Source organism: Centruroides sculpturatus, unplaced genomic scaffold, assembly GCF_000671375.1.
Source record: "Centruroides sculpturatus isolate CEXI.00-Female unplaced genomic scaffold, Cexi_2.0 scaffold2301, whole genome shotgun sequence".
NCBI lineage: Eukaryota > Metazoa > Arthropoda > Arachnida > Scorpiones > Buthidae > Centruroides > Centruroides sculpturatus.
The window spans coordinates 29195-47917 of NW_019386417.1; the positions used below are offsets into that span (position 1 = coordinate 29195).

General features: G+C 33.5%; 2 protein-coding genes across 2 annotated transcripts; both read right to left on the minus strand.

Annotated features, from left to right (window-relative positions):
• Positions 1 to 1467: 1467 nt before the first annotated feature.
• On the minus strand, positions 1468 to 2718 carry LOC111614906. Its single transcript, XM_023356278.1, has one exon. It carries the CDS (start codon positions 2716 to 2718, stop codon positions 1468 to 1470), a length of 1251 nt encoding a protein of 416 aa, XP_023212046.1.
• A 7467-nt stretch (positions 2719 to 10185) lies between these two features.
• Positions 10186 to 18372, minus strand: LOC111614904. Its single transcript, XM_023356275.1, has 3 exons — positions 17320 to 18372; positions 12698 to 12844; positions 10186 to 12610 (listed from the first exon to the last, which is right to left on the minus strand). Exon 3 carries the CDS (start codon positions 12601 to 12603, stop codon positions 11845 to 11847), a length of 759 nt encoding a protein of 252 aa, XP_023212043.1. The 5' UTR covers positions 12604 to 12610; positions 12698 to 12844; positions 17320 to 18372; the 3' UTR covers positions 10186 to 11844.
• Positions 18373 to 18723: the final 351 nt, after the last annotated feature.

Genomic DNA, 18723 nt, shown 5'->3' on the forward strand with positions numbered 1-18723 from the left:
TCCTTCCACCATCCTGTTGTATGTAAACTTATTAAACTTATCTTTTGGCTTATTCCGTTTGTTTGTCCCTTGCTTGTAACCTTTGACCAAACCATTAATTGTAGATGTTTTGTATCCTAAACTTTTTGCAATCTTCTTGATTCTGTTAATCTCGCTAATTCTATCTTGTACGTTGGTGCAATATAAGAATGCTCTTTTAATAAGCGACCTAAACGAAGACATTTTGCATTTAATCAGATCATTAGACCATGCCGGGATATATAGTGGAGCATGTGTGGGTTTTAGATACACTGCCATTTGTACATATCCTTGTTTAAATCTTATGTTAATATCTAAAAAATGGATATGTGTATGGCTTTTTTGTTCAAGCTTTAGTTTTAACCCATGCTTATTGTTATTTATCATACTTAAAAATTCCTCAATTCTTCAGTTATCCTTCCAAATTATCAACACGTCATCTACATATCTTTTGTATAATACAATGTCCTCCATGAATTTTCNCTATTATATATTAAGAATAAATTGTCTTTTAGAGATTTCAATTTCGATATTCAAGATGGCAGCCTACCGCTCTGGGGATCCGGGTTCGAATCCGGACGGGTCGATAAATCCCCAGGAATTTTTCTGGGATGGCCCGTCCGGATATGTCGGCCCCGTCCCTCCATTGTGGGCCTGACCGAACCCATATTGGGCTTGCTAAAAGAAGCCCTCTTAGTGTCCACGGGTAAAAAAAGTTAAAAAAAAATTCGTCGTTTAGAAAAATGATGGAGAGTTGTTTTCTTTGAAATTTGTGCTTTAAAATGGCTTTAAAATTTGAATTTTTTAAAATGTTATTAATGAAATTACGTCTTTAATTTAATGTTTATATCAGTAATTCAAAATGTTTACATATAATGTAGCTTTTACTTTGACAAAATATTTCAAGGTTTTTTTCTTTATGGGCACAAATAAGGCCTTTTTTAGCAAGCCCATTATGAGTTATGTCAGGCCCGAAATAGGCTAATCGGATAAAGTAAGGGACGGATTTAACATATCCGGCGGTTTTTGATCCATTCGGACGCGATTCCGGGTCCTTAGAGCGGTAGGCTGCCACCTTGACCGCTCGGCCATCTAGCCTATTAAAAGGCTATGAACATTTCATTTACTAATATAAACAAAACACCAAACTCTTGCTGAGCTTATTATTACTTTAATTTCAAACGTTTTCAGCCCAATTTCAATAGGCCATCTTCAAGAACTATTCGAATACAACTTTCGGAATAACTTTTAAATTTAAACTTTTAACATAAACTGTAACTATTAACTATTTAACATATTTTTAAATATCACCGTAAACCATTAAATATTTAACTAAAAAATTTTAACATATTATATGATAAACATAAATAATATAAAAAATATAAAAAAATATAAAGCTTACTATAACAAAAATATACATTAAACCAGTAATACACAACTGCCATAAGTTTACGGGTTTTTAATCCCCATTTCCTTTTCTATTATGTACTTCCATGCCGTTGGAAGAGCATTAGCATCCTTGGCGTTTAGACACTTGCTATTTATCTTACTCTTATAAATCTCCATTTTTTCTATGCCAAACGCAATAGTCGGAGAATGGACCGGTTTAACAATTCGTGCCTCATCCCATTTAACACTTGCACCATCTGTTTGCGCCATGATTGCCAAGATAGTGTTGTTGTTCCCTTTACTAACGTCATACATATGCTCCTTTAAACGAACCGCCAGGTTTCTTGTGGTGACGCCCACATAATCTTTTTCTACTCCTAATTGTTGATTTTCAAAAGGAATTCTATAAACCCCAGCTTTTTCCTTCATTCCTATCTTGTCCTTATCATTCCTTAGTAACTTGTAGATGTTCGGCGCTCTTTTATAAATAGATCTTGTGCTCTTATATTTACACAACTCTTCCATTATTCCTTCTACATTCCTGTTGTATGTAAATTTATTAAACCTATCTTTTGGCTTATTCCGTTTGTTTGTCCCTTGCTTGTAACCTTTGACCAAACCATTAATTGTAGATGTTTTGTATCCTAAACTTTTTGCAATATTCTTGATTCTGTTAATCTCGCTAATTCTATCTTGTACATTGGTGCAATATAAGAATGCTCTTTTAATAAGCGACCTAAACGAAGACATTTTGTATTTAATCGGATCATTAGACCATGCCGGGATATATAGTGGAGCATGTGTGGGTTTTAGATACACTGCCGTTTGTACATATCCTTGTTTGAATCTTATGTTAATATCTAAAAAATGGATATTTGTATGGCTTTTTTGTTCAAGCTTTAGTTTTAACCCATGCTTATTGTTATTTATCATACTTAAAAATTCCTCAATTCTTCGGTTATCCTTCCAAATTATCAACACGTCATCTACATATCTTTTGTATATTACAATGTCCTCCATGAATTTTCCTAGGACCTCCTTTTCTAGTTGACGTACCACTAATTCGCACAAGAGTCCCGACATGGGACTACCCATTGGGACTCCTTTTCTTTGTTTGTACACCGTCCCATTGAACGTAAAAAAGGACTGATAACACATCAAATCCGCCAATATATTTAAGTCCTCCATATACGCTGTTAATCCTGGATTATGCTGTACCATAAATTCAACAAGAGTATTGAAACAAGATGTTAAATTCATGGAAGGGTACATGCTTTCAAAATCCATAACCGTTCCTATTTCATCATTCATCAACGCCAAACCTTGTAATTCTTTTACCAACTTATTTGGATCCTGCGTCACATACACACTATCTTCCAAACTTTCATATATATACTTTTTTAATCTTTTCTCTAGTATAAAGGTTGGTGCACCACATTTCTCAACCACCGGTCTAATTTCTTTGTTTTGCTTGTGCGTTTTTGCGAACGCAAAGATTCTGGGTAATCGGGGGCATGGGTTTGAAAACGTTTGAAATTAAAGTAATAATAAGCTCAGCAAGAGTTTGGTGTTTTGTTTATATTTGTAAAGATACGGCTGAGGAAGTGAGAATAGTTACATTTCATTTACTTTAATTAAGAATTTCAAAAATTCCGACATGATATATCTCTGCACATCAATCTTTTAAATTTGTAAAAATTCTTAAAATTTTTGTAAAATATTGTATACGCTGTTCTGCTAACATCCATTCGGGACACGGTGCCGAACATTCATATCTCATCAGCCGACCGCCTCATTGTGGGCTTAGCCAAACCCACAATGGACTTCATAAAAGCCCACCAGTGGCCGAGCGGTCTTCGTACCCTGAACACTGGGAGTTCGGTCGTGGATTCGCGCCTCGCTGAGACGGGCTGGCCACGTGGAGTTTTCCGGGTTTTCTTCACGTCTGTAACGCCTAAATAGGGGCAAGTTTCCCTTAAAAAACCTCCCGTAAGGCACCCCCTAGGCAGAGCGCCCAAGTGTTGCGTCGCCATAAATTAACAAACAAACAAACTTCATAAAAAAAGGCTCTCTTAGTATCTACAGGGCAGAAGGAGTTTTAAAGAGAGATCATCAATAAAAATTATTCCGTGGCATCATTTTTTGTGCTGCAAACGATGCGCAACCCCTTCGCCATGCTAGATGACTTTTAAGTTTACAAAATATTTAAATAATGATGCATTTTTGTTTTAGACATAATATTCTTGAAATTTGGATAAAATGTTACAAGTGGTCTTGGTTTGATTAATTAGTTAATTAAAAATTTTTTAAAAAAATCCAGCAACCAGTTGCTTAACTTTTCCAGCAACATCGGTGGCGACATCTGTTATGATATTTTGTTAAAAAGAAGTTTATACTGTACAGTAATACCCCGAACTTACGCGATAGATGGGACCGAGCGATAACCGCGTAAGTCGAATTCGCGGAAGTCGGCGTATAATTTCGCATATAAATACATACAAATAATTTTTAATTGGGGCCGGAGACTAAAGAAAACAATAATTTAGAAAAAAAAGATGTTTAATAAAATCTTAGATAATACATATGTATAACAAATTATATTATTATACAATTTTTCACAGTTTCCGTAGATATAACATATACAGAAATAAATAACACAAAATAAATTGTTGCTATGCGTCGATTCCGCGCGACACGTCCGAACATGTAAGCTGAACAATAGTGGGGGGAGAGTGAGTGATCAAGAGTTGCGTGGCGCTCAAACAAAAGACGAATCGACGAGATTTGAAAATCGCGTAAGGGTGCGACTATGCAGACACGAATTTAGAGCGAGCGAGAGGTTGCGAACGAACACTTCATTGAACAAACATAAAAAGAAGCGACGAAAATAGCAAATACCGATTGAGTTTTCCTTGTCTTCGGGTAACAATTCGAAACTTTTCGGAGCACGAGAGACGTCGACGTCCAACTCGGTTGAGACTGACTGGATAGCATTTTTCCGAACTTTGAAACTCTCCCTTGTAATTCCAGACTTTTATTTTTCTGACAGAAACAATTCTTTTATAATATTCGTGAGACTGTCGGGTGGGCACTCGTTAAGTTTTGCGTCGGGTTTTATTTTCGAAAGGTATAATAGCAAAGGTAGAGTGTGGGCGAAAGATGTCCGATGTTGCTGGGCATTATGGCTTGAACAAATCTACATTAGGGCGCAGTTCAATCTTATCTAAGAAAAACACAGTATAATCAAGAAGACTCAAGCAGCTAAAGAAGTAACAAATATCACATCTGAAAAATAAACAACATTGAAGAGCTCATAAGGGAACCTGAAAAGGATCTGACGACAGAAGAACGCCAAGAACTCTTGAATGAACACCACCAAGAAACTCGGCGATATGTTTTATTATGAAAAAGAGAATTAATGCAGATATCTGCTATTAATTAAAGTTCTTTTGAAGAAGTGGGATGTCAGATCAACGGTCTTAAAATGGCATCCAAACCAGGTTGAAGTTAATAGTCTATGGGATCTCTACAATTACAATGCTATTAATTACTTCTGAAAATCCTGAAGAGAGAAAAGCAATCGACATTAGACAGATTCTTTAACCCCCACAAACAAAAAAACATAACTAGTAAAAATGCAAGACTGTGTATATATGTATTTTTATTATTGCACTAGCAGACCCCGCCACACGTTATGGCTCAATGTATTATAAATGTATAACACTTCCCCCATGGAGGAGAATTTTTCGAAAAATCCCTTTTTAGTGTTACATTCTCTTGACATACCCTATTAAAACGCAATCAAAAACACAAAAACCACAGGGGCGTGCCGTGACATTTGATAGGGAAGCTGTGTTTCTATAAGAAGCCGACTTCCAGGGGCAATCAGTTAATTCTTTCTTTAAATGTATTTTTAATAGATTATTTATCTGACGTACTTAATAAATAAACAAGTTCAATATAATTACCTCTGTTATTAGTTTCAATAGGTTTCCTTTGCCCTCTAAATACCAATTCTTGCTTTGATAAAAACATATATTTAAATTAATAGATATTATATCTGTTACTGTGAATGACCGATATCTGGTGAATGTCAGCATTCACACAGTCGTTTTGTGTATGTACGAAATATTTGCTAAATATCATTATTTCTCACTTACACCGGCAAATGTCGACATTCCGCATGCACTGATGATGAATGTTCAATAAAAATATCTTTATTACGTGAAGACAAAAATGCAACTTTTTAATATGTCAAAATAGGAGAAAGCTTTAGTAACAGCACGTGTAAATAAACTGTTGAACCTAAAACGAACATTCAGTACATTCTAAATCATTAAAGAAAATAATACAATAATAAACTTACACACAAATTATGTGATTAACGTTATACAATCTTATTTATTGCAACAACTTAAATTATTATGACACTTTGAATTGCACAAGAGTCCCTTGTTTTACAACTGCATTTATTCGTGAAACACTTCTTTTTGCAATGACAGCGTGTATAGCCTTGCCCTCCACTTTTCAAATTAGCTGCAGCTGCTTCTCTCAGCGATATTTATTGAGAAAAAATCTTATCTATGGAGAGTATTTTCTTTACAAATTACGAACTGATTACGTTATTACGTGATTACGAACTGATCTGTTAATGGTGTCTTTTATTCGGATATCGCCGATGCCTTACCGATGTCCCCTCTCATCCTCCGCCACTCGACCTGACAAACCGATCCTCATCTCACGGGATCAAAAGAACAAAAACGCCATTCAGTGACAAAGTGGTTTTCACCAAACCGTTGCCAGGAAAAGAGGTATGACCTTGTCCTACCTCCGGCTACCCACAAAGGATTTGACGAGACTATCGCCTCTCTGTCGACATCGGCTTCTCGGGTGTCGTTTCGACTTCCACCAAAGCTTATCTGTGCTTGTCGACATACACCGGCGATTGTTCGAATGCATAATATTAAAACAAAATATTCGGTCTTTCACCGACGTATTTTGTATGTGTCAACATTCCCCAGAGAGTATCGACATTCACTAATTTCGGTCTTTCACAGTAACATATCTATTAGCCGTAACTATCTCGTTATAATTTTCAGTATTTATTTTATATTATTTACTAATGTCAAACTCTATTCCGCTTCGATTTCCAAATTGCTTCAAATACGAAAGAATCGACGATTTTTCGTGTCTTTTGCCAGCTAAATCGTCAAAGCCATTCTTATTCCTCGCACTAATTTCATTTGAAAATAGTAGGCGAGCCAACAAAACAATTTTTGCATTTTTATGCATTTACAGAGACATTTTATCGTGAAAATGTCGAACAAATTTTTTTATTGAAGCGTTTATATTTAACTTGGGCATTGGCCGTTCTCTTTTAATAATGTTTTCTTTTTCATTATATGATCTCGAGCCAAAACTTTTTTAAAATAAATTTTCAATATCGCAATTACGTTTAGAATTGCTAGCCACTATATAAGGGCTAAAATTAAAAATAAAATTATAAAAACTTACTTGATGAAATAAAATGCGTGGTGGATATACATACCTGGTACAAAACATTCTTCGATTGCACGAATATACTTTTAAAGAAAATTATAATTAAATATAGCTTTGTAATGAAACGTACATAAAAGTAACATAAAATATTTTTTACTCTTTAAATCCTAACCACTTAGTCAAATAGCTCCCTACGAGTGGAATCAGAGACGGTCCTGCTAGGTGTGCATGCACGCGGGCTGCCAAATCCCGAGGGTACCGATACCGGTCAATGTCAAATGTCAAAGGACACGACAGGGTTGTTGTACATTTTAAACGTTTCTCACCATAGCTGTAAAAGTCTAAATATGTTAAACTTAATAGATTGTCCGTCCTTTTGTTTTCTAACTAATTCGTTTTAGGACCAGGTGTTGTCCACGGAAATTTTTAAAATTTACAACTTTTCGGTCATTCTAGTCGAACTGGAAAATTGTCTGTCATTATTACATCTAATATTTCGAAGAAATCACACTCCCACTGTACTAGGCTAGAGATTGGTTCGGTTAGGCTTTTAAGTAAAATTTCGGCTCTTTCATCAGGGTTTTGTGTCCCCAATTCCATAATCACTTAATTATTTAACTACTTCTTAAGTAGAAATAAGTCAAAACCGGTTACTTTGTACTCGAATATTTGTAGTCTCGGGAATAAAGTGGAAAGACAAATTTTTATGACAAACGGATACATAAATCGTAAATTTAAGGAAAATAAATTCTAGAGCTTTTTCTGTACCTCGTGCATCTTAACCAAGAATAATACACGTTTTTTTCCTACATCCCCTTAAACATGGGATATACGAAATCGTAATATCACTGGTTTAACATTAAAATCCGTAATATAAAATCGGAGAGCGTAATAAATATATCAAATATTTTAATGGATTTTTTAAACTCCTGTCAACTATACAGAACTACCGTAAAAACATACCAGTAAATTCTTATGGGTTGGGTTAAGTTATAAATCTACTCGTTATTCACGTAATTGGCCAAATATCTACCGGACAGGCGGCAAACAGCCCGGAACCGGTCCCGGATAGAATTGGAACCGTTGGAAAGTGTAGATCGACTCAAGGTCAGACAACTTCCACCCGCTAAACCGGGTGAGGTTGGTGCTTTGTAAAGCACGTGCGCAAATCTGGCTTTTTGGAATCTGACAATAGAGATTCCACTACGCCACTAATATTCGAATATACAATAGCAATCTTATTTTTTTTCGCGTGTAGTATAGAAATTTGTAATAAGATATATAATGCGGTTATAATAAAATATTGTGCGATTATTTTCATATTAGAATTAATATGTATTTATTTTTTATAAAATACAAGGGAAGCGGCGCTTCCAGCGCTTCTAATGACGGCACGCCACTGAAAAACCACGAACACCAGAATTTTTCGAAAAATCCCTTCTTAGTGTTACATTCTCTTGACATACCCTATTAACACAATCAAAAACACAAAAACCACATCTAAAATAGTATAAATAGAAGCAGAGTTCTTTACCGAAAGCCTTAATCCCGTCCATCTCCCCCCAGTAAGGGAATTTCGACATGTATATTATATAAAAACACGTGCGTATTCGAATGCAGCATTGTGTCAAAATTTCAAAGGAATCGGTAGGAACAAACGAACATTACATTTTTATTTATATAGATAAGATAGATTACGATCTGCTTTAGTTCATCCTCACAGAAAAGCAAACTTAGGTCGTCGACATAAAAGCCTTAATCCTAGATCAGTGGTTCCCAATTAGCGATAGGCGTACCCCTGGGGGTACGCGAAATTGCGTGAAGGGGTACGCTCGGTCGATTTAAAATTTAAACGAATGAGATGAAGCAATCAAAAAAATAAAGGGGACCATAAAAAGTTCGGCAATTTACAACATGATGTCGAATGCACAAACTCGTTTATTCATAACTAAAAATATTCTCGAAATTTCATCAAAAAATGCATTTGTGACAATACCTAAATGAAATTCTTACGCAAGAAACAAAAAGTGTACAGTTAACACAATTTGTGTTAATTGTACAATCATCATTACCATCGTGTCAGCGAAGCGGCAATAAAATATTTACTATCATTTTGCACAACATACCTCTGCGAGAGCGGATTTTCGGCCATGACAAACACGAAAACTATACGTCGTCACCGACTTCAACTCGAAGATGACTCGAGACTGAAGCTGACCAAAAAGCAACCAGATTTTACAAACTTGTGCAAAGAAAATCGTGCACATTTGTCGCATTAAAATTAAATAACCTTATGTTATTTTCATTATTATTAGAATTGTATTTTAAAGGTAATAAATGTAAAAAAACTTATTCTATCACTAGCTGTCTACCCACAGCTTCGCCCGCATTATATCGAGTTTTCTCGTGGGAGTAAGATATTTTCTCGCAGTAAAATGTAGCCTATGTCCATCTACAACATGTAAGCTATCTCTTTGCCAAATTTTATTAAAACCTGTTCAGCGTTTAGGCGTAAAAAGGTGAGACAGACAGACACAGCATTATCTTCGAATTTATAATATTAGTATGGATTAATATGAATTTCTGCTATAAGGGGTACGCGAGTTTGAGCTCTTTCTTGAAGTAGTACGCAGGAAAAACTAATTGGGAACCACTGCCCTAGATGATATCTTAATTTATATGAATGTTTAACGGAATAATATACAGCATATGTCCACCCTGAAGTTCCATCCTAAATATTGGTGAAAGAATTTTTGAAATCAAATGAGTAGTTTCGGAGATTACCCCTAAATACAAACTTACAAACATTACCTCTTTATAATATTACTATAGATACAAATAAACGTAGTAAGAAAATATATATTCTTTTATTTTTGGGGGTCTCCAGAACGAATTAATCAAATTCCCATAAAAACTTATGATAAATTGATAATCGGTTAAACAATTCAGATAACGAACAAAGTCTTGGAACGGATTATGTTCGTTAACCGATCACCCAATGTATAAAGGAAAAACTCATCTCCCAGAAAATTATTATTAAGCAATTTTTTAAAAATTTCAAAAATTGACAAAAACATCAAAAAATAACTTTAAATTTAACAAAAAACTAAAATATTTAAAATACCTGAAATCTTGTATATTAAAAAGAACATCACCTAAAATAACAAAAATAGAGGCACACAGTATGTACACAGTACCTAATGATGCTAAACGTCCTGGCAGTGAAACTGCTAAAACGAAAAAAATAAAGGAAAAATTGATCTTCCAATCACTACTTTTTAGATAAAAGAAACTTTAATTTCTATAGCGCACATATTTTAAAAAGCGAATAAAATTATCAGAAAATGGCAGGTTTTATACCTTAAAATCGCATGCAAACACTGCTTTCGCTATGAAATTACTATTGTTTTCACTGTTGCAATATGAGACCAGTTCGTGTGGGCACAATAAAATCTGCTAAAACCATAAAAATCTAGGTGCAGTTACCTCAAAAACGACCCGTAGCACCACCAATATATTGAATGTGTGCATTCTAGAAATTTAAGGATTAGTTACAGAATCCAGTTGAGTTTCCAAAATCAAATTTTCTGGCGCTCGGCATTGGATGATTAAAAAAATGACTACCGAGAAATACTACCATTTAAAGCAGCATTATGCATACCTCATGTGGTTTTTCTTCTATGTATTTTATAAAAAAAAGAATGTTAATAGAATTAAATAATGGGCGTTGTTCTTATGAAAATATTTTTGACTTGATTCTGAAATGGCTCCAAAACCATTGTTTGCTATTTTTGTGTGTTGGAATGATTATGAATAATATAACAGTACGTGTTCTTCAAAAACATTTATTTTAAATCAATGTTACTCAGGTTTTTTCAAGCGTAATCACTGAGTTAGTAGCAATTGGCCCCACAAATAAACACAATGTCTTCAATTGCCTAAAATCTACATTAAATTACGCTATGACAAATAAGTAAGTTACATGTCTGAAAGTGCTCCGAGCTTGTTTGTTTCTTCTTTGAACGCCATCTCGCAACTACATTCCCTTGAAAACCCAAAGTCTACAAAGTAGAGATGCTTGGTGGTCCTGTGTAACAAAATATTCTGCTTCCTGATATCGCCATGCAAAAAACTCCGGCCGCGTGGATCTCGCCCAACGCCTGAACAATCGCTTCCTTTTCCTCATACGATGGGTCACACTTCCAGAAAGGATTAGCATCGAGTTCGTCTAAGAGCAGGGTGTATTCGCAACCATGTAAATAGCCGCTGTAATGAAACTTTGGAACAATTTGACCTTGCAGGCCTCTCAACTTTTTGTAGATTTTAACTTCGTTCTGCAGTTCACAGAGGATGTCATATTCCTCACGACTCTTCTCCTCATCCAGCCCAGAAATGCTTTTTGCTGCATACAGATGACCCTGACCATCAGAAAGACTCAAAATGCATCCAGATCTTCCACTTCCTATTACACGTCCATTGAAATACAACATATGTTTTACTCTCTCTGTGTTGTCTTCCATGCATCTTTTCCTCGTGCCACTCCCTTCTTTTTGACCATGTTTATTCTTATCTTCCTGCTTCATTGGTCCATTATCTGATGTACCATCTCCTCTTTCCAATCTCCAGCTCCAACCTCGAGTGACAAGTGAACAGGGATGTTCGTGATCTCTTTCCTTTCAGAGTTCATTGTGAAGTGAATAAATTAAGTCACCTTTTTAATGATGTCTTGGTCATACCTCACGCAATTTGAAACTTGTAATGTATGTTCCTTGGTCGGACAGTCACATTTACAAATGACAAAATAGGTATGGCAGTACGATGTCAGGATGCCGAAAGCTAGTTTCAACCTCATCGCATGTAGGTAGGCATAGAGTTGCTTTATCCCCATTCGGAAGTTGTACATGCCATCGGTTTCATCCCTCTTCTTGTGATTTTTGGCTATAAGTACTCATATTCTGTCTTACTGTTTCCTTTCTGCTTGGCCTCCTCCTTCAAATGATCGTAACTTTCGTTGCCATTCTTATTCTTCCGCTTTATGAAGCCAACACGTTCCATCCAAGCATCACGGTTGTTGTCTGTCTTCTTGAACCAATCTTCATTTAATATATCAGGTAAACTATCAATGTCTACTGCCACTGGCTCACATAATGCATCTTTTATCCCCTGATCTGTTACATTGATGGTTTTTAACGCAGTAAGCTGCATCCACTTCTTCATCTCGACTGCGACATAGTATTCATTTCTATTTTTAGGATTCAACAGAACATAATCAGCCTTAAATTTTCCTTCAGAAAATAGCTGTAGCTGGGGTTCGATATCGAAACTGTTATCGAGGAGCTTTTGTAAAGGGAATAAGACATTCCTAGCAAAAGCTAAGCCTGTACTCTGCTCATTAGAAAAATGTGGCATCGCGTTAGGTGGATAGGCTATCTTGTTGAGTGGGATGTTCATGTCATTGAGCAAGGCTTCCAAGTTCAAAAACTCCACTTTGGCTGCTGGAACCAAATTAAAGGTTTTGTTTTTCGTTGGTTTTGAAGAACTAAATTCACTCTGATTCGATAGATTAGGAAATGAGACACTTCCAATCGGTAGCTTAAGTTTGTGCAGCTCTTCATACTCGTATATGCCCTCTTCTACTGTGATGTTCAAATAAAATATCTTACCATTGGAGTCAGCATTGACCACAGCTGTGGCCATTTTCTTTCTGCAAAATTAAGTAAATATTAAAGAAAATTAAAGACCATTCTACACTATTTCATGAAACAGGGCAGAATCTTAAAAACAAAAATACCTGAAATGGAGTCCTGAGAGATCTGATGCAAGGGTTTCAACGTTGAATGATTTTCTGTAGTATCCGCTCAGTAGGCTATGCAAAGAGAAATTGAATTGGATTTCCAAAGACAAATGAAGTCCCTGTTCAGGATCGTTTTGATGTAACCTAAAGAGAAACAAAAGAAATTATTTATAGAAGACTTTCTGCTTTCATAACAAGAAAAACTGTCCTTCCATAGTTTTTCAATTTACAAAGAAATTATCAATGCACAGGTAAGTAATTAATAGCAATATAGCTAAATTTATTAGATTGGTATAATAAGCATATTAAATAAAACAACAATAGTAGCATTGTATGAAGTAACATTGTCATATTAAACCAGTTATATTTTCTTTTTAATCACATGGGTACCATCAATTAATGCAGGTGCATTGATGGCTGTAATGTTATTTATAACCTTTTCTCTAAAATTAGTCCCCTTTTTAGAATTTTATATATATTTTTTAATTCTTCTTTAGTATGACTATGAATTTCTTTGGAAAAATTTGATTTAAATTCATCATGGAATTTAATATCTTTAATTGATTTATTCATGTATTTTGATAATGGTCTGTTATCTGTTGTTTCTACAACTAAAGCAGTAAACATTTAATTGATTTTATTTTATCTATAGTTCTTGGATCAAAGATTTTCAAAAATTCAATGGTGTCCTAATTCGTTTTACCTTTTCTGGATAAGTTAAATTTAAATTTGACAGACAAACACAAGATCTATCTTATCAATATAAGCCCTTTTGTTTCTTTGTGCCGATATGTTTTGGTTTTTCTTTGTTAACTTCATCCTGAGACTTTATTAAATGACTGAGTCTATATGCTTTGGACATATATTTAAGCAAAATCTACCATTAACATCCCTGTTTCTATCTATTACCAATGTTCTTGAATTATAATCATTATTATTTTGTTTTAGATATTTTAAAACTGTTTTCAGATACAGTATATTCCTTGCTAGAATTATAATTTTTTTAACATATTTTTGACTCAAGTAACAAATATTATATTCTTTTGAAAATAAGCTGATAGTATTTTCCCTAAAATCATAGTCTTTTATTAAAGATATTAATTTCTCGGTTGTCATCTGTGTCATTTATTAAATATATTTTTTGGATTACCAAATACCATTACATATGCTAAATACTATAATACTATATATATATAATCTTTTGATATTTGGTATTTATATGTAATAAATGAACAAACAAATACAAAGATATAAACCTAGTATTAATGATTTAGAGGGATTAGATAAATTAGTAAAATTCCTGAATTAGAGGAAATGATGAAAGAAAATAAATTATGTATTAGAAAAGATTATTACCGAGTTGATGGTTTAAGACAAGTCGATTCAAAAACTAAAGAAATTATTAAACAGCTTTTTGTGCTTTACATCAAAGTAGTTTGTCGACTCAAGTTTTTAAATATTCCAATTTTCGTAATCAAGAAATAATTCAAAATTTATTAAACAGAGAAAAAAAGAGAGAGATTATTAAAACTCAAGCTGCTAAATAATGATAATTCAGGAATGGATAAAATGTTCTCAATATTACTTTTAGTTTCTACAATTAAACAACCATTTTGTCAAAATATATGACAATTAAAGATATTCAATTTATGGAAGATTTTAAACCAATGTTTGAAAAAATAGCATTAATACATTCACAAAAAAAAAAAAAAAATTAAAAAATATAAAGAAAGGAAAGGTCCAAATTTTAGAGATATTAATTCAACTACTACTGTTAATTTGTGGCTGTCCGCCATTTTGTATATACATAGTTATAGTATTTAGATTTAGAATTCTTTGTTCTTTCCTTTCCTTCTTCTTCCTTCTACTAATGACCATTTCCGGTCATCCGACAGGAGCGGGAAATTTGTGGGTCCTGATTGGTGGCTTATCGACATGAACAGGGAGTGGCCCTGCCCGTGGGGTACAGAAGGAGAACAAAGGGGTGAGAAAGACACTTTTTGCCCGGGCGACGAAGAGAAGAGGTCACGGAAGTATCGTCGGGACATTAAGTCGGACCTCGAGGACAAAGAACGAGCCGAAAGTGCTGAGTATCGAGTAGTCCTAAAAGGAAAGAAAAGGACTAGTGACTTGCCCAATAAGAAATAGTGGCCTACAAAACCCAAGTGACAATTATCATACCAGGAATGTTGGATATTCCAATGTCGATCGACAAAATCCCCACAATCATCAGAAACGACAAAATCCCCACAATCATCAGAAACGACGAAATCCCACAATCATCAGAAACCACAATCAGGACCTCCTGTGCTAAATACCGGTATACTTTTCCTTCCTTCATTTCCCTTTCCTTAGTATAGTGTTAGATTTAGTTAGCTATAAGTTAGTTATAAGTTAGTAATTAGAATCCGTATCGTGAGAACTATGCATTGTAAGAATCCGAACGAGAACAGAGACTTGTTATATATATCTACCTGTGTATGTGTCTCTGACGGGCATCATTGTATTACCTGTTAATTCTGATTGTAATAAACTATTGTTTAGTTAGTATTTGTTGGAATAATTGTCTCGTACAACTTGAACCCTTTCACAAATTCACCTTTTCCTATTTCAAGATCTCATATAATTTCACAATAAAATTTCGAAAATTCCATTATAAATTGAGAAGTAAAAAGCTCCTGGACAAAGTCAAATAGTTGAATTAGCACTTATAGCATTCAAATAATTAACACTATTTAATCCATTAATTAAACCATCAACCCTCATGATTTAATGGGGTTGTGTATTAGCAATTTAGCAGTGCTTTAATTTTTATCAAGAAAGGCTGATATTTAGAATAAAAAGTCTTAAGATTCTTCAATTAATATATGACCCTAGGCATATGTATCAAAAGAAATGACAAAGTAACACAGAATGACATTTCTTATCATAGAAATGACAAAGTAACTTTTCAGTTTTTCCACCAGGAGGAAATTATTTTCATGAGCTAGTGGAAGATCATTGAATATATTATGTAGTTTTAAATCTTTTGGAAATTCTAAATCTACTTCTAAATCATAACCTGTTTCATCACCAACTTTGCCGCTAGAGTTGAGAATGTCATCCACTTCTTCTATTTCCTGTTTTGACATACATTTAAAGTCTTTTTGAGGTAATTTCTTTGATAGAGCCCATCCATATAGATTAGCAGATTATTTGGATATTACAATAACCAGGTTTAAAGATCATTTGGAGTACAGTAAGTATGAAAAACCTTGTAATGCAAACAAAGTTATAAATTTTAAATCGTATTGTCCGATTAGCCAGAAAAGAAATATTAACTTAATGGAAGTAAGAAAGATATTTTCTAGAGCAACTAGAAGTGAAAAAAGAATAGAAGAAATTAGAAAAATAAATAGAAAGTACTTGTTGAACAATTATCTGAAAAAATTGCTGGAGAATTGGTATAAAGAATACTTAAAAAGAAGATTTCAAGTAAAGAAAAAGCAGGAAATTAATAAGTATGTTTCTTTTCCATATATCAAAGGTATTTTCGAAAAATATAAAAAAAATTGTGTGAAAATTTAATACAATTGGCTCCATTCCAAAAAAATAGATTATCTGAATTAATTAAAACTGAATCTTACAGAAAGAAAGTTTTTTTAGAAGAAGGAGGAGTGGTTTATAGACTTCAATGTACGTGTGGAGTACCGTATTATTACGTTGGAGAAACAAAGCGAAAACTTAAAGTGCAGATGTTGGAACACTTGGCTGCAATACGAAATAAAATTAATACATCCCCGATTTTTTTTGCATCGTCACGCAAATAATTGTCAATTGGATACTAATAATGTAAAAATAATACATAAAGAAAAATATATAGTTAAGAGAAAATTTAAAGAACATTTTGTGATAATTAAGCAAAGTAATGTTATGAATTTGAATAATGGAGTGATGCCAGCGGAATGCTGGGAAGAGTTAGTGTTATTTAAGGATTGTAAACACGATGGTACCAGTGAGAAAGGTGTGTCTTTCATGGATGTTAGAGCGTCTTCTGTTGTATCTTCTACTAAGATGTGTCGTTTGCGGATTTTGTTCCTGTTGTACATTCTGGTTGTGAGAAACTGTACTGAGGAGGCCTCAGTGGGCAAAATGCATTTGGGGTGAAACATATTTATTAAAATAAGTGTTTTTCTTTATGTTAACGTGTTTACCTCTTTCTTAATTTTTATACCAGTCTACATACTCAGGATATATTAAGCCTCCAAAAGTCAGAAACGAATGGAAAACTAGCAGTTTTCCATGTACTAGTGAATAGTGCAATATGGTAAAAAAAAAAAAAAATAGATTAGCAGCATCTAAATAAATTTGTTGATTTTTGTCTGCTTTTGAGTATCTATTAGAACACTGAGAAATCCCACCTCTTATTCCTTTCTCAAAAAAACATATACATCTCATCTGTTAACAATTCTAAATTCACCTTAGTATATTTTAACATACAATTCAGGCTAAAGCTGGAGTTGTGTAGTACCATACACAATCTAATCTATAGCTTTTACCTAAACATAAATCTCTAAAGTTTTCAACTATATTACATAATAATAAACAATCTAATTTTAAATATAAATCGTGCCACTCACCTAAATTCTTTATTTTAAAATATGATCATGCTTTAAAAGTCTGGAACCAATCTTTTTGGGAAATATTTTCTTTTGTTAAGGAGAAATAGAATGCTTTAATTGATGGTAATTCGGTTTCATGAAATCTCTGAAATGAGTTCAAGTATTCATAAGGATAGATGCCTTTTCTAATTATTTTAATTCCTTGCTTTCTGAATAAAATATTTAAATCATCTGCAGAAATTATCTCTCTCTCTTAATTGTTCTTATTCTAGATTAGATGAGAGAGCATCCAAACTACTTGCTAAATATTTGAATGAATCAATAAATCATAATTCAATATATTTGTTAGGAGCTATAGATCTTTTGTTATGACCAGTTTTGCTGGGAATTCTCAAAATCTTGCTGAAGGAGATGTAATTCTCTTCATTATCTGGAATAAGCTTCAAGCTGCACTTGTCCTCACCTAAATTCTTTACAAACAGATGACAATCATAAGAATGAGATTATGGAATAAACAATGGTTGTTTGTATTTTAAATGACATGAATTACAAGCAGCTCCACAATATTCACCAGTACACTGATCGTGTTCTCTTATTTTTGGATTATTTTCAGTAAATTCATCATCACATAGAAAACACTTTCTTAAATCGACATCTATCATAGGTTTATTCTTTTTTTTAATAGTTTATGGATTGTTTGTGTGTGTTCAGTTATTCGATTTATAAAGTATTTATCAACAGTAACATCTTCGTTTCCTCTAACTTTCCAATGGATTTTGTATGTTGTTATTAACACTTTTAAATGTATAATCCATAACTACAAGGAATATGAAGTTGTGTTTTCTGAGTATATGAATTTTCCGGATTTGGTTCACAGTTTTGAATAGGCTTCAAAATAGATTTGAAATCACAATAAATTACGTATGGACGTATTAGCATTCTTTGAATATTCTTAAAGTTAGTTTGTGGTGGAACTTCATTATTGACTATTATTTTTGGTGTTGGCATTACAGGAATACAAGGTTCATTATTAAAGCATCTTTCTTGATGTTTTTCTATGGCTTCATGAGTTCTAGCTGAATAATTCAATCAAACATAGAAAATATTTCTGTAGATGATCTGTTTCTAACGGATAATTTAATAATCTGCTTAAATTTTTTATCCAATAGTAATGATTATTAGTTTTATTTCCAAAGTATAGCAAGTGAATGTTTTTCTCGTAACTTTGTTTCTTATTGCAATATAATGGATAAAAGGTTTTTCCTTCATAACTAAATATTGTGATATTTATCTGATTCTGTATTTCAAATTTGGGAATATCCTGAATTTTAACTGGAATTAAATTTCAGAGGAATCATATTTCATCTTTAAATTCTGGTGTATTATAATGATATAATTCACTTGCATGGTTTTTTGCTTGAT